The sequence below is a fragment of the Gigantopelta aegis genome, chromosome 8 (assembly GCF_016097555.1).
Source record: "Gigantopelta aegis isolate Gae_Host chromosome 8, Gae_host_genome, whole genome shotgun sequence".
Classification (NCBI taxonomy): Eukaryota; Metazoa; Mollusca; class Gastropoda; order Neomphalida; family Peltospiridae; genus Gigantopelta; species Gigantopelta aegis.
In genome coordinates, this window is record NC_054706.1 from 49,304,604 (window position 1) to 49,317,751 (window position 13,148).

General features: G+C 37.0%; 1 protein-coding gene and 3 non-coding genes across 5 annotated transcripts in view; 1 reads left to right on the forward strand and 3 right to left on the reverse strand.

Annotated features, from left to right (window-relative positions):
• The window catches only part of LOC121380104, a 20,489-nt gene extending 12,566 nt beyond the window's left edge, over nucleotides 1-7,923 (forward strand). The window contains exon 3 of one of the 2 annotated variants that reach the window (XM_041508866.1): nucleotides 7,685-7,923. In XM_041508866.1, the coding sequence (XP_041364800.1) occupies nucleotides 7,685-7,844 (160 nt within the window). In that variant the 3' untranslated portion in view covers nucleotides 7,845-7,923. The remainder of the gene's footprint in view (nucleotides 1-7,684) is intronic. The other variant, XM_041508867.1, reaches the window with a different exon arrangement.
• Trnag-gcc lies at nucleotides 4,072-4,142 on the reverse strand. Its single transcript has one exon. It is a non-coding gene; the product is annotated as a tRNA-Gly (tRNA).
• Nucleotides 7,924-9,753: 1,830 nt separating the features above from the next.
• On the reverse strand, nucleotides 9,754-9,824 carry Trnag-gcc. Its single transcript has one exon. It is a non-coding gene; the product is annotated as a tRNA-Gly (tRNA).
• Nucleotides 9,825-12,682: 2,858 nt separating this feature from the next.
• Nucleotides 12,683-12,753, reverse strand: Trnag-gcc. Its single transcript has one exon. It is a non-coding gene; the product is annotated as a tRNA-Gly (tRNA).
• Nucleotides 12,754-13,148: the final 395 nt, after the last annotated feature.

The window sequence follows — 13,148 nt, forward strand, 5'->3', positions numbered from 1 at the left end:
GCACTGTATCACTTGCACAGTTGTTGTCAGTTAGTATTGCATATAACAAGTAACTTCAAACCAAGAGTTATTTAAATACTGCAGAGGTCAACATACGTGTAATCATTAAAAAAAAAGATTTCGAAAGGCATATGAGAATTTTGTATTATTTTCTTTAATGTGGGGCGAGACGTAGCCCAATGGTAAAGCGTTCCTTTGATGTGCGGTCGGTCGAGGACCGATCCCCGTCAGTGGACTCATTGGGCTGTTTCTCGTTCCAGCCAATGCTTCACAACTGGTGTAACAAAGGTCGTGGTATGTACTATCCTGTCTGTGGGATGGCGCATATAAAATATCCCTTGTTACTAATCGCAAAGAGTATGCCCATGAAGTGGCGACAGCGGGTTTCCTCTCTCAATATAATAAAATATTATATGTGTGGACCTTAACCATATGTCTGACGCCATATAACCATAAATAAAATGTGTTGAGCGCATCGTTAAATAAAAAGTTTCCTTCCTTCCTTTAATGAGGAACTATTTCCCAATCCGGACTATATTAAGCTGCTACAGCAAGTAACTACACGACAAATGATGGTGTGTTGCCTTTATGGTACTCGGCAAAACAATTTTGTAGAATTGTCAAATACTTGTAAAGCTGTAAATTCCCAACAGTATAATATAAGTAGTACCTGGGGACACTATACGATAACTCATAGCCATATAACCGTAAATAAAATGTGTTGAGTGCGTCGTTAAATAAAACATTTCTTTCTTTCTTTATTTCAATCTTTTCCTGGAAGTATGACCTTGACCCCCTTGCGGAGGCGGGACATAGCCAGTGATAAAACGTTCGCCTGGTGTGCGGTCGGTGTGGGGTCGATCCCCGTCGGTAGGCCCATTGGGCTATTTCTCGTTTGAACCAGTACTCCACAGCTGGTATATCAGAGGCCATGGTATGTGCTGTCTTGTCTGCGGGATAGTGGATATAAAAGACCCCTTGCTACTAATGGAAAACAAAGTAGCTGGTATCCTCTCTAAGACTTGTATATCAGAATTACTAAATGTTTGACATCAAACAGCCGATGATTGATAAGTCAGTGTGCTCTAGTGGTGTCGTTAAACAAAACAAACGTTAACTTTTTGTATCCCCATTTGGGTGCCAGGTTCAGTTGCCATCAACAAATTGAAAAAGGTCTGCTTTGAGTTTATCCTTTGCCAGTGTTAGTGTCCCCTACAGTTATTTTAAATACCAGGATCATATTAAGCAATAGGTCTTTTCACTTGGCAAGATGATTGAGAACAAATTTCATTCTATCAAACCAGTCCTGGGAGAGTGGCAGTTCTCCTACGGGAGGGTGGGGCGATCTTGTGACATGCTCACATCGATCATACACATTTAACACATTCATTTAATTTAAAGAAGTATTCTCCGCCTCAGGGTATATTTTGACAGCTAAAGTTGACGTAAAAAGATATATTTGGTAACAGAAATATGTTAGAATATTTTAAATTGCATTCTGATTGTTATACACATTTTAAAATACACTTGTATTTTTAATTTAATCCTATCCACTTACTTGCCCAGGTAGTATTTAGTGCTGGGATGTCGTTAAACATCCATTCATTCATGTACTCGGCAAATTCACCCCCCCCCCCCTTTTTTTAAATTTTATGACCCATCTTTACGAATTCCTGCGTCCCTGGACCCGCCATTCTTTTCGACATGTTACGGGTCATGTCCTAAATTGTTGGGATCTGCATTGCAAATCTAGCTTTATACTAACTGTATATTCTAAACTAGCTTTTCAAGTCAACAGTCACCCTTGTTTAAATGATATTTGCGCCACCGCATATAAAAAAATAATTTTATGCCATAACTTTATAACATTCAACTCGGAATATGATGATTGTATTACGATGGCATTACTTTTATAACACTGAATATAATAATTTTATTTCCATAGGTAACTATGGAGATACATTTTTTTTATTTAAAGGTGTTTTGTCACAGTTCAAAGAGTTATTTGTTTACATCATAATTTGTTGTAACTAAAACTAATCGATTCCACATTTGCGAAAAATGTTAATCTATGAAATAATAAAACAAAATGTGCATCGACCGGGAATTGAACCCGGGTCACCCGCGTGGCAGGCGAGTATTTTTTTTTTTTTTATCTTTTTATTTACAAATTCAACAATTCACACTCAATAAATAAAATATATATTAAAGCAATAAACACGCACACACAAGAACCATTCACATAACTACTCTGACCTCTCGCGCTCATTCATACTGATTTCATCCATTAATATATATATATATTATCATCATTTCTTATAAACATTCAAAAAATAAATTAAATTTCATTCTCTTCTCAAACGTCTGTTTTATAAACACTAGCAATTAAAGTTCTAAACAGGTTTTAATTTTTTTCCATTTGGATCAGTGTCAATTCCTTTTCTTTTTCTTTCCTCGGCTAACCTCCTGATAAACGCTTCATTAGGTCGATCGACCATTCGCCTCCTTCTGTATTTTCTGTTTTGAAAATCATGGTGTTCAGAATGTTCTCCGATTTGATCTCTGTCCGTGCGTTTGTAAGCGGTCACCCATTGTCTCGGTTCTTGTCATTCGCAATATCTGAGCTTCTGTTTTTAACGGTGAATCATGTCACGTCGCTTAACACTAGTATTGTCCGATTTCTTTCCTTCTTCTGTCTTTGGTTCCTCTAACCGTCTCATTGTCTTATCTGGCTTGGCATGCTTCCACTGACGGGGCTCCTTTTAGGGATCGAAATTTCTTTTTCAATTACTTCATCATCGTCCATATTTTCTTCATCAAACTGTGTTTCCTCTCCATTACTTGTATATTCACCACATCAGAATCACATTCCTCACTACTTCTTTCTATTCCTACCGTCCTTACAGCTACAATGAGAATGTCTCTTGTTATTTACACTCACCACACTTTAACTTTTCACAAAACTGTTTTATATGGCCAGTTTGTTTACAAAAAATTGCACACAATATCTGGACAAACACTTTCATGACATGTGAATCAGATAAACAGTTCCAGCATACTTTTGTTTGAACCACTGTGTATTACCCGAAAAAACATGGGTCCTTCTGCAGTATCAAAACTTCACAGAATATGGCATCGATTTGACGTTTTCCGGAAATTTCACCCTTACATAACGTGTTCCATCAAAAATGGGAAGTCCCAGCATTGTTTTCCGCCTTTTTAATGTCAGATATTACTCGCAATCTTGTATTCATTTAGTTTCTTGACAATGTCATCATCAGTTACATATGATGGTATAATGCATAAAGACACCACCGTACTGTGTCAGAAAACAACCATGCTACAGTTAAAATCATGTCCATTGAACGAAAAAAACCATCAACTACCAACCTCGCATTTTCTTCGCAATCAAAAGTCAGACAATCCAGAATGTTTAGCATATTTGGGAACAATCGCCCAAAACTGTATTCTCACCAGTAATATCTTCCAAAGCTTTGTAAATGTCATCAATCTTGTGTTTTAGATTATCCAAAACATCAATAGAAACTGTGCATTCCTTCCTGTACCTGGCACCCAAAATGGGCCTCTTATCTCCACCGTTGACCGAAGTCGACATCACAAAAGTCAGATTTTTTTAAAAACTAAAAAAAAACCCTGACAATACACAACTTTCTGTATAAAAAAAAATCAAGTCTCTCATTTCAGCAAAAGAAAAAAAAAAAAAAAACAAAAAAAAACACACACACATCTCCAAACAAATAAAAACCGAAAAAAAACCCACACTTGTTTAAATGATATTTGCGCCACCGCATATAAAAAAATAATTTTATGCCATAACTTTATAACATTCAACTCGGAATATGATGATTGTATTACGATGGCATTACTTTTATAACACTGAATATAATAATTTTATTTCCATAGGTAACTATGGAGATACATTTTTTTTATTTAAAGGTGTTTTGTCACAGTTCAAAGAGTTATTTGTTTACATCATAATTTGTTGTAACTAAAACTAATCGATTCCACATTTGCGAAAAATGTTAATCTATGAAATAATAAAACAAAATGTGCATCGACCGGGAATTGAACCCGGGTCACCCGCGTGGCAGGCGAGTATTCTACCACTAGACCACCGATGCTTTACATATATCATATTTTAATTTTATTTGGTCGATCCTATCACTGTTGAGGATAATTATCCATGCTCTTACCTCCAGTAAGTGAGACTAGGCCTACTGAAGCGAGAAAACGAGAGTGCAACGAAAATTACTGCCAACTAAAGGGAGATAAAAACTGGCGTGATAACGTTAAGTTTTGTCGCGCCTATTGAAGTTAATTTAAACTATACATCCGAGATCAGTAAAATTGTGTGTATAGTTGCACTTATAGATGTTCATCACAATGCATGCTAAAAAAAAATATATAATGCATTAAATATTTGTGTTTTAAATTAATTTTAAATTGTAAAATGAAGTGTAAGTGTAATATTTCAATTTTATAAAAACAATTTAAAAGACTGAATTAGTAATTTTTATTACATTACACATTTATTTTTAAAAAGTAAATGAAACTTAGTTTAATTAATTTTTAACATGCACAAGTGTGTAAAATACACAAACATATGGTTGCAACTATGAGCAACACCAAATCAGCTTTAGGTTCCACACCACAATTAATTACTCCATACAGTTCAATACAATTTGTATGTCAGAATACAACTCTGTCGAGAGGGTCATGTGACTACTAATTTTAGAGCATGCTCTCAACTGACAAGTACTGGGTAAAAAATCAACATAGGTCGACCACGAAACTTTTCAGTCAGCCACCCTCATGTCAGAGTACCGTCCTGTGTTACTGTTATAGAAGTGGCACTGTACCACTTGCACAGTTGTTGTCAGTTAGTATTGCATATAACAAGTAACTTCAAACCAAGAGTTATTTAAATACTGCAGAGGTCAACACATACGTGTAATCATCAAAGAAAGATTTCAAAAGGCATATGAGATTATTTTCTTTAATGTGGGGCGAGACGTAGCCCAGTGGTAAAGCGTTCGCTTGATGTGCGGTCGGTCTAGGATCGATCCCCGTCGGTTTACCCATTGGGCTATTTCTCGTTCCAGCCAGTGCTCCATAACTGGTGTAACAAAGGTCGTGGTATGTACTATCCTGCCTGTGGGATGGTGCATATAAAATATCCCTTGTTACTAATCGCAAAGAGTATGCCCATGAAGTGGTGACAGCGGGTTTCCTCTCTCAATATAATAAAATATTATATGTGTGGACCGTAACCATATGTCTGACGCCATATGACCGTAAATAAAATGTGTTGAGTGCATCGTAAATAAAACAGTTTCCTTCCTTTCTTCCTTTAATGAGTGCAAATCGGACAAGCTGCTACGGTAAACTATACAATTCAAATCCCATAGGCCTGTTCTTTGTGTTTAAAAACACTATATGCAATATCTCAACAAAACTGTGACCCATAATATCAGTACTACAACCCCTACCTCAAAGTATTAAGCAGAAATGGCTACCTTTCATGGCTAATTTTCGTATACCAGATGTTTCTGCACACCCCTAGTTTCGCACAAAATTTTAGTACTTTTTTTTACAGGTCTACATGTTCCAAGCACAAGGCTACTTGACACGGTGGTACTACGGCAAATACAATTGCATACATTTTTAGCCCAGATGAACTAATTTTTTTTTTACAACCAACACACTTTTATAAGCAATCACCAGGACTGTGGTAACTTCTCTCGCATCAAAAGTTCGGTACACCTCGAACTTCTCACCCAGCCGTATTAATATATAGTGCAACCAGTAACGACACGACACACTATGGTACTCGGCATAACTAAGAATTGTCTACTTGTAAAGCTGTAAATTCCCAACAGTATAATATAAGTAGTACCTGGAACACTATCCGATAACTAATAGCTAATAAACCGGGTGAATAGAAGACATTTAAAGGGACATTCCCGAGTATGCTGCAACCTTTAAGGTGTTATCGACTAACAGAGCATTTTTAACGATTGTAATTACATATCAAAAAATATTTTTCTGCATAAAATATTAGTGGCTGTATATTAAACGTGTTTCTGGTCGTTCTAATATATTTACTTGGTTAAATTTCATGTTATTTCTTAAACTATAATTTTTTCGTACGCACGAAATTATTTGAAAACAGAATCCAGTTTGGGCTCCTTACAAATATTAAGACGACCAGAAACACATTGAATATACAGACACTGATATTCTAAACAAGAAAACATATTTAATATGCAAGTTTAATCGGAGAAATATTTTATTAGTCGGAAACATCTTACAATGTAACAAACTCAGGAATGTCCCTTTAAAATGCACGCGGTGTGCTTGATTTCTAAAACTAAACATCTTAGTCATTCATAGCAAAGAGACTTTAAAGCTGCAGACTAGTTATGGTCACCTATTACAGCTTTTTAATAGTTAATTCATACATTATACTTTATTACTTTGCTTATATAACTGTCAACTTTGGCATCTCTAACGTGTTTACGCTTGGCCGTGTGTTTGTTTGGTAGCTCAAAATTGAATTTATGACAAATGCAAAAGCTACTTAACCTCCAGAACTATGAATAACAGCTTCAATTAACAACAAATAATCAACAATGACGTTTTCTAATCATGCTGTATATTTGATATATTTTAAATGATTTGTTTTTCGTTTGTCTGTTTTTAACTTTTAACCTTCTCTTCATATTTTATTTTCTCGCTTCGCATTTTTTGCTTCGTTTATTTTTTAATCTTTCCTTATGAAACGTCAGATCTTTATGTCCGCTTTACAGTCTTAGTACTTTTATTTGTAACCGCTACAATTTACCTAGTAATTAGGGCAATAAAACGGGGGGAAAAAAGAAGGCGAATTACATCAAAAGCAAAAAAATTAAAAAGAAAAGAAAAAGAAGTGAAAACAAGACCGAAAAATAATAATGTTACCCAGCAGCGATGTGTAAACTGAACGATCGTTTTTGAAATTGTCAGAGGTGTGTCACTTCTGTTTTAAATGTGAAATTAAAATACTTGTTTACTAGTAATCTAATGGGAAAGCAATGATTAATCTATTAAGAACACCATTTAAATAGCTATTGTTCATTCCAGATTGTTCAAAAGTATTTTCCGCCAGTAATTTTAATTTGAATACAGTTTGAGAAAGAAAACAACAATTGTAGCGATTTTGATAATAACATGAATGTACTAGTGCTCCAGATTGTATATCCGAGAATGGTTCCTGAAACTTCAACGAATATTACATCTTGCTACAATTATATTGACTGCTGTATGTATATATATATCCTCATATGCCGTAGACTACGGCCTGAGTGTAAATAAAGTTCAGTTCAGTTCAGTCATTTGCAAGGTCATGGTCAAACCCAACGTTCATGATCAATATGACAAGTGTTGAAATATCCATAATAAGTTGAACACCAAATAGCCGAAGTTTAAAATGTACTTATGTGTCGTTAAAACGAACTGATGTGTCTTTAAAACGATTTGTTTACTTTTCTTTCCTTTTCAATTCCTTCACTTCTTTAAGCACATTAACATCAATGTTATTCCTATGACTTGTACTGCCTTTACGTAGATCAATCGCAGCTGATGATTTTAATTATGACCATTTAGTTTTTACTGCTATTTTCAGGCATGCCCCAATCGCTTGGAGAGTACCTAAGGAAAAAACAGGAAATACCCCAAAGAAGCCGAAGAAGACTGAGACCACTGTGATGCCGATTTTTATCACAGCTTCCCACCAACGAACTGGAGTTAGGACATCCATATCTAAGTTCTCACACGTGACATGACAGTTTGACGTCATCATGGTCTAGTAATAAAACGTTTCAAATTCGTTATTTCTTCCTATGGAAGTACAGAGCAATAGGACAGAGAAAAATATATATAGAGGGAGGGAGGGAGGGGTAGAGAGAAAGATAGAGAGAGAGAGACGAGGGGAGAGAAAGGGAGAGAGCGGGGAAGATGAGAAAGGAGAGAAAGAGGTGGAGAGGAGAAAGAAGAGAAAGAGGTGGAGAGGAGAGAGAGAGAGAGAGAGAGAGAGAGAGAGAGAGAGAGAGAGAGAGAGAGTGAGTGAGGGGGAGAGGGGAGATAGTGAGGAGGGAGAGATAGTGAGGAGGGAGCTGTAGTGAGGAGGGAGAAATAGGAGGGAGAGATAGACAGGAGGGAGAGAAAAGAGAGAGAGAGGAGAGAGATAGAGAGAGAGAGATAGAGAGAGAGAGAGAGAAGAGAGATAGTGAGGAGGGAGAGAGAGTGATGATGGAGAGATAGTGAGGCGGGAGATAGGATAGGATAGGAGAGATAGATAGAGCGGGAGAGAGAGAGAGAGGAGAGAGAGAAGAGAGAATAGAGAGAGATAGAGAGGGAGAGATAGTGAGGATAGAGAGAGAGTAGCGGGAGAGAGAGAGAGAGAGAGGAGAGATAGGATGATGGAGAGATAGAGAGAGAGAGAGATGCAGAGGTTATAGAGAGAGAGAGAGAGATATAGAGAGAGGAGGGAGGGTAGAGGAGAGATAGTGGGAGATAGAGAGAGGGAGAGAGAGAGATAGACGAGAGGGAGAGATAAGAGGAGAGAGATAGAGATAGAGCATAGGAGAAGAGATAGATAGATGGATATAGGTAGAGATAGTGAGGAGAGGAGAGATATTGATATATTTATTCGTAGATTTATAATAGACCGGATGGAGAGACATTAGTGAGAGAGATAATATACTATATATAGAGAGATATAAGAGAGAGGCGATATATATATATTTGAGGATAGAGAGATGATTACTGGGGAGATAGAGAGGATTAGAGATAGCGCGAGATCTTGTGAGATAGAGAGAGAGATATATAGATCTAGAGAGATATATGAGATAGATAGATAGATATTGAAGAGGGCGATCTGATTAGATTTATAGGATATAGATAGAGTAGATAGTGAGGAGAGATAGATATATCTATATAGAGATAGATAGCAGAGAGATTTATAGAGAGAGAGAGGGGGGGGGTTGGAGGGTGGGAGGAGACTAATAACATAAGTGAAATATAAGTCAAATGGCGAATAAAAATATTTTTGTTTCGTTTTCAGCAAGAAAATAAGACATCGTATTGATATTTTACACACTTGTGATAATTATGTATATAGAATGTTGTTAACAATGATTAAAATAATATTTGACGTTTTGGTCATTTATAGTACATGCTTAGTTATGCTTTCTTATACTGGCCTGGATTAAACTCACTGCATCTCAAGGAACAAGAAAGAACACAACAAACCCCTATATAAAAAAATTCCTAACAAAACAAACGAAACTGAAGAAAAAGAAGAGCACAAAAACACACACACAAACAAATCAAAGCAAAAAGCAACAGACAAAAACAAAAACAACAAAATTTAATAAAGGACATAAAAATTAGTTAGGTTTTACCCTTTGTCTACAAAAATATTTTTTAAATCTCCAAGACTTCCTATAGCTACCTAGTGCATAATAAAAAAAATCTAATATTTCCTAAAGGTTGGCTTTTGCTGAAAATGGGCTTATCCCTCGTTTTGTTTTCAAATGTATTAACAACATTTTATCACTGGTGTCCCTGACAGACCAGCATATTCGTTAAAAATGTGTTCGCTTGAGGTTTCTTGCGTCGCAGGATCAAACAATCTCAATCTAAAAGTTTAGCATGCTTATTTTAAATTTTAAAATAGAAGGGGCAAAAATGTGCATCGACCGGGAATTGAACCCGGGTCACCCGCGTGGCAGGCGAGTATTCTACCACTAGACCACCGATGCTTCACATTAATTCATTGTTAGATTTATGCTGTCAATCTTATCCTTAATCATTTAGTTAAATTACTTCAACATGTATGCTCCAAGGCGTGTTTACCTACGACAGTATCATACTACATTATAAATCACTCTGTATATAACGCGAAATTTAATTGGATAATCAAATCCATTTGCGACAGTAAAACGAGTATGAACCGGTCGGAAATTTGTGTGATTCTCCAAAAGTCTATTTGCTTATTCATACGCTACTTCTCGCTATTTATTTAAAGGGACATTCCTGAGTTTGCTGCAATGTTTAAGATGTTATCGACTAAAAGATACTTTTTTAACTATTGTAATTACATATCAAATATATTTTTCTGCATAAAGTATTAGTGGCTGTATATTAAACGTGTTTCTGATCGTTCTAATATTTGTACTAGGTTACATTTCATTTCATTTCCTAAAATATATTTGTGTCATACGTACGAAATTAGTTGAAGACAACATAAAGTTTGGGCTTTTTACAAACATTAAGACGACCAGAAACACATTGAATATACAGACACTGATATTCTAAACAAGAAAATATATTTAATATGTAAGTTTAATCGTAGAAATATTTTATTAGTCGGAAACATTTTACAATGCAGCAAACTCAGGAATGTCCCTTTAAGCTACAACCGTTGAATCTTTCTTCTTTTTTTTTCTTCTTTTTTGAAGCAAAATGCGTGCTCCTAGAAATTTTATGACGTACTTTTGAATGTTGTTTGTAAAATGGAGCTAATTTCACAATAGATCGTACGTCTGCGACTAGCGGTTATACGTGTTTGGCATCTATTTCACGCAGAAAATTACACCTTTACGGAAAATGGAATTGAAATATCCGAACTTCAAACTATATAATTAGTGGTACTATTAGTAGTAATAAGGATTGTGATTTTATCATAGATTTATGTTTACGTGCAAAACAAGGCTTATAAAGTTTTGGGTGGGTTTTTTTTAATTGGGCCCAGGTTTTAGTGACTTCCTAGAAGCCGTAAAAAGGCCAATTTTGGGAGTTCATTCAAATTTGAAAGCACCCCCACCAGATTTAGGTTGACAACATCTAATTGAGATACATTTGAAGAACAAAATATAAACTGGTTATTATCTCTATGTATGTGATTCACCCATGATTTTTCTTTTTCTCCACTGTTTTCCATATATGTTAATATGGTGGACAGTGCATTATTATTTACTACCCTGGAACCTTTAGAATGGCCTACTGGTTGTACTATACCAAATAAAATCCCATACGCGACCATGTTAACGTTTGAGTTTAAAAACACTGTATGCAATATATCAACCAAACTATGATTCATAAATATCAGTACTACAACCCCTACCTCAAAGTATTAACTGAAGAAAATGGTACATTTAACGGCTCATTTTTGGTATAACCAGATGTTTTCACAACAACCCATACATGTTTCAAGCAAAAGGCTGCTTGACACAGTGGTACTAGATGAAATAAACTTGTATACATTTTTTGCCCAGATGAAACTATTTTTTTTTTTACAACCTACAGACTCGCATTTACCACCAATCACAGGACTTGTGGTGTTAACTTCTCTAGTATCAAAAGTCCGGTGCACCTCGAACTTTGACCCAGCCGGAAGTTAATTGGTTTAGTACTACCTGGTGTGCTCCCTGCAGGAGGCGCGACAGCTGTCGAGGTCCACGTCTGAAAGAAAGAAAGAAAGAAATGTTTTATTTAACGACGCACTCAACACATTTTATTTACGGTTATATGGCGTCAGACATATGGTTAAGGACCACACAGATTTTGAGAGGAAACCCGCTGTCGCCACTAAATGGGTTACTCTTTCCGATTAGCAGCAAGGGATCTTTTATTTGCGCTTCCCACATGCAGGATAGCACAAACCATGGCCTTTGTTGAACCAGTTATAGATCACTGGTCGGTGCAAGTGGTGTACACCTACCCATTGAGTCTTGCGGAGCACTCACTAAGGGTTTGGAGTCGGTATCTGGATTAAAAATCGCATGCCTCGACTGGGATCCGAACCCATTACCTACCAGCCTGTAAACCGATGGCCTAACCACGACGCCACCGAGGCCGGTAGGTCTACGTCTGAATGCTGTTGTTGTTGTTTAAGTTTTAACATGCTCCTATACCACTAAGGTTTCGAGTATGTCTATCCCAAGTCCCGTCTCTGGATGCCAGAGGCCCGATATAAATCATCGGCTATTGGATGTGAAACATTTGGTAATTTTGACATATTATAGTCTTAGAGAGGAAACCCGCTACATTTGTTTCCATTAGTAGCAAGGGATCTTTTATATTCCGTAGACAGGATAACACATACCACGGTCTTTGATATACCACTCGTGGTGCAGGTCAGGTCAGGTCAGAAGCAAGCTGTTGTAGCGCACGCCTGTCATGGGCACAGGTGCCGGCCCTGACTGGCTCCTCTGTCCAGCACAGGAAATGGGTTAGGGTGGGTGGGAGTGGGTGGGGCTGGAATAAGAAATAGCCCAATGGGCCCACCGACGGGGATAGATCCCAGACCGACCGTCCATCAAGCGAGCGCTTTACCACTGAACTACGTCCCGCCCCATGTATACGTGTGTGCCCATGTGCCCATTTGTTCGCGTGCGTGCATGTGTACGTACGCGTGTACATGTGAACGTGTATACAGTGTGTATATATGGATGCATGCGTGGCAGTGTGTTGTTGTCGACGTCATTGTTTACGATTAGTCGAGTTGAGAAATAACGAAGAAATATTTCTAACCAAATGGCTACAAGCAATCGTTTAATATTCCTCCCAAAGGTTTTGCATCTTTATTTTAAAATTTAAAACAGAAGGGGCAAAAATGTGCATCGACCGGGAATTGAACCCGGGTCACCCGCGTGGCAGGCGAGTATTCTACCACTAGACCACCGATGCTTCACATTAATTTGCTATTAGATTTATCTTGTCAATCTTATCCTTAATTACTTCGTTAATTACTACATCCTGTACGCTTCAAGGCGTGCTTAACTACGACAGTAATATATTACATTCTAAACGGAAACTTATAATCAACCCCAGGGAGATATAAATTGGTTTTATGATCTTAATTTGTTTTATTTTTGGCGTCGCTATCGCATTCAGTTGATTTTCATAACACGGTATTATGATTTTGAGTTGAACAAGGGTTTTTTTCCCTTGCTTGAAGGTGCAGGGGACGGGCATTCGGGGTCATAGCTTCCTGTATCAACTAACAACTAACCCACTGTCAAGGACAGACATCCCAGATAGCCGAGGTATGTGTTCCCAGGACAGCGTGCTTGAACCTTAAT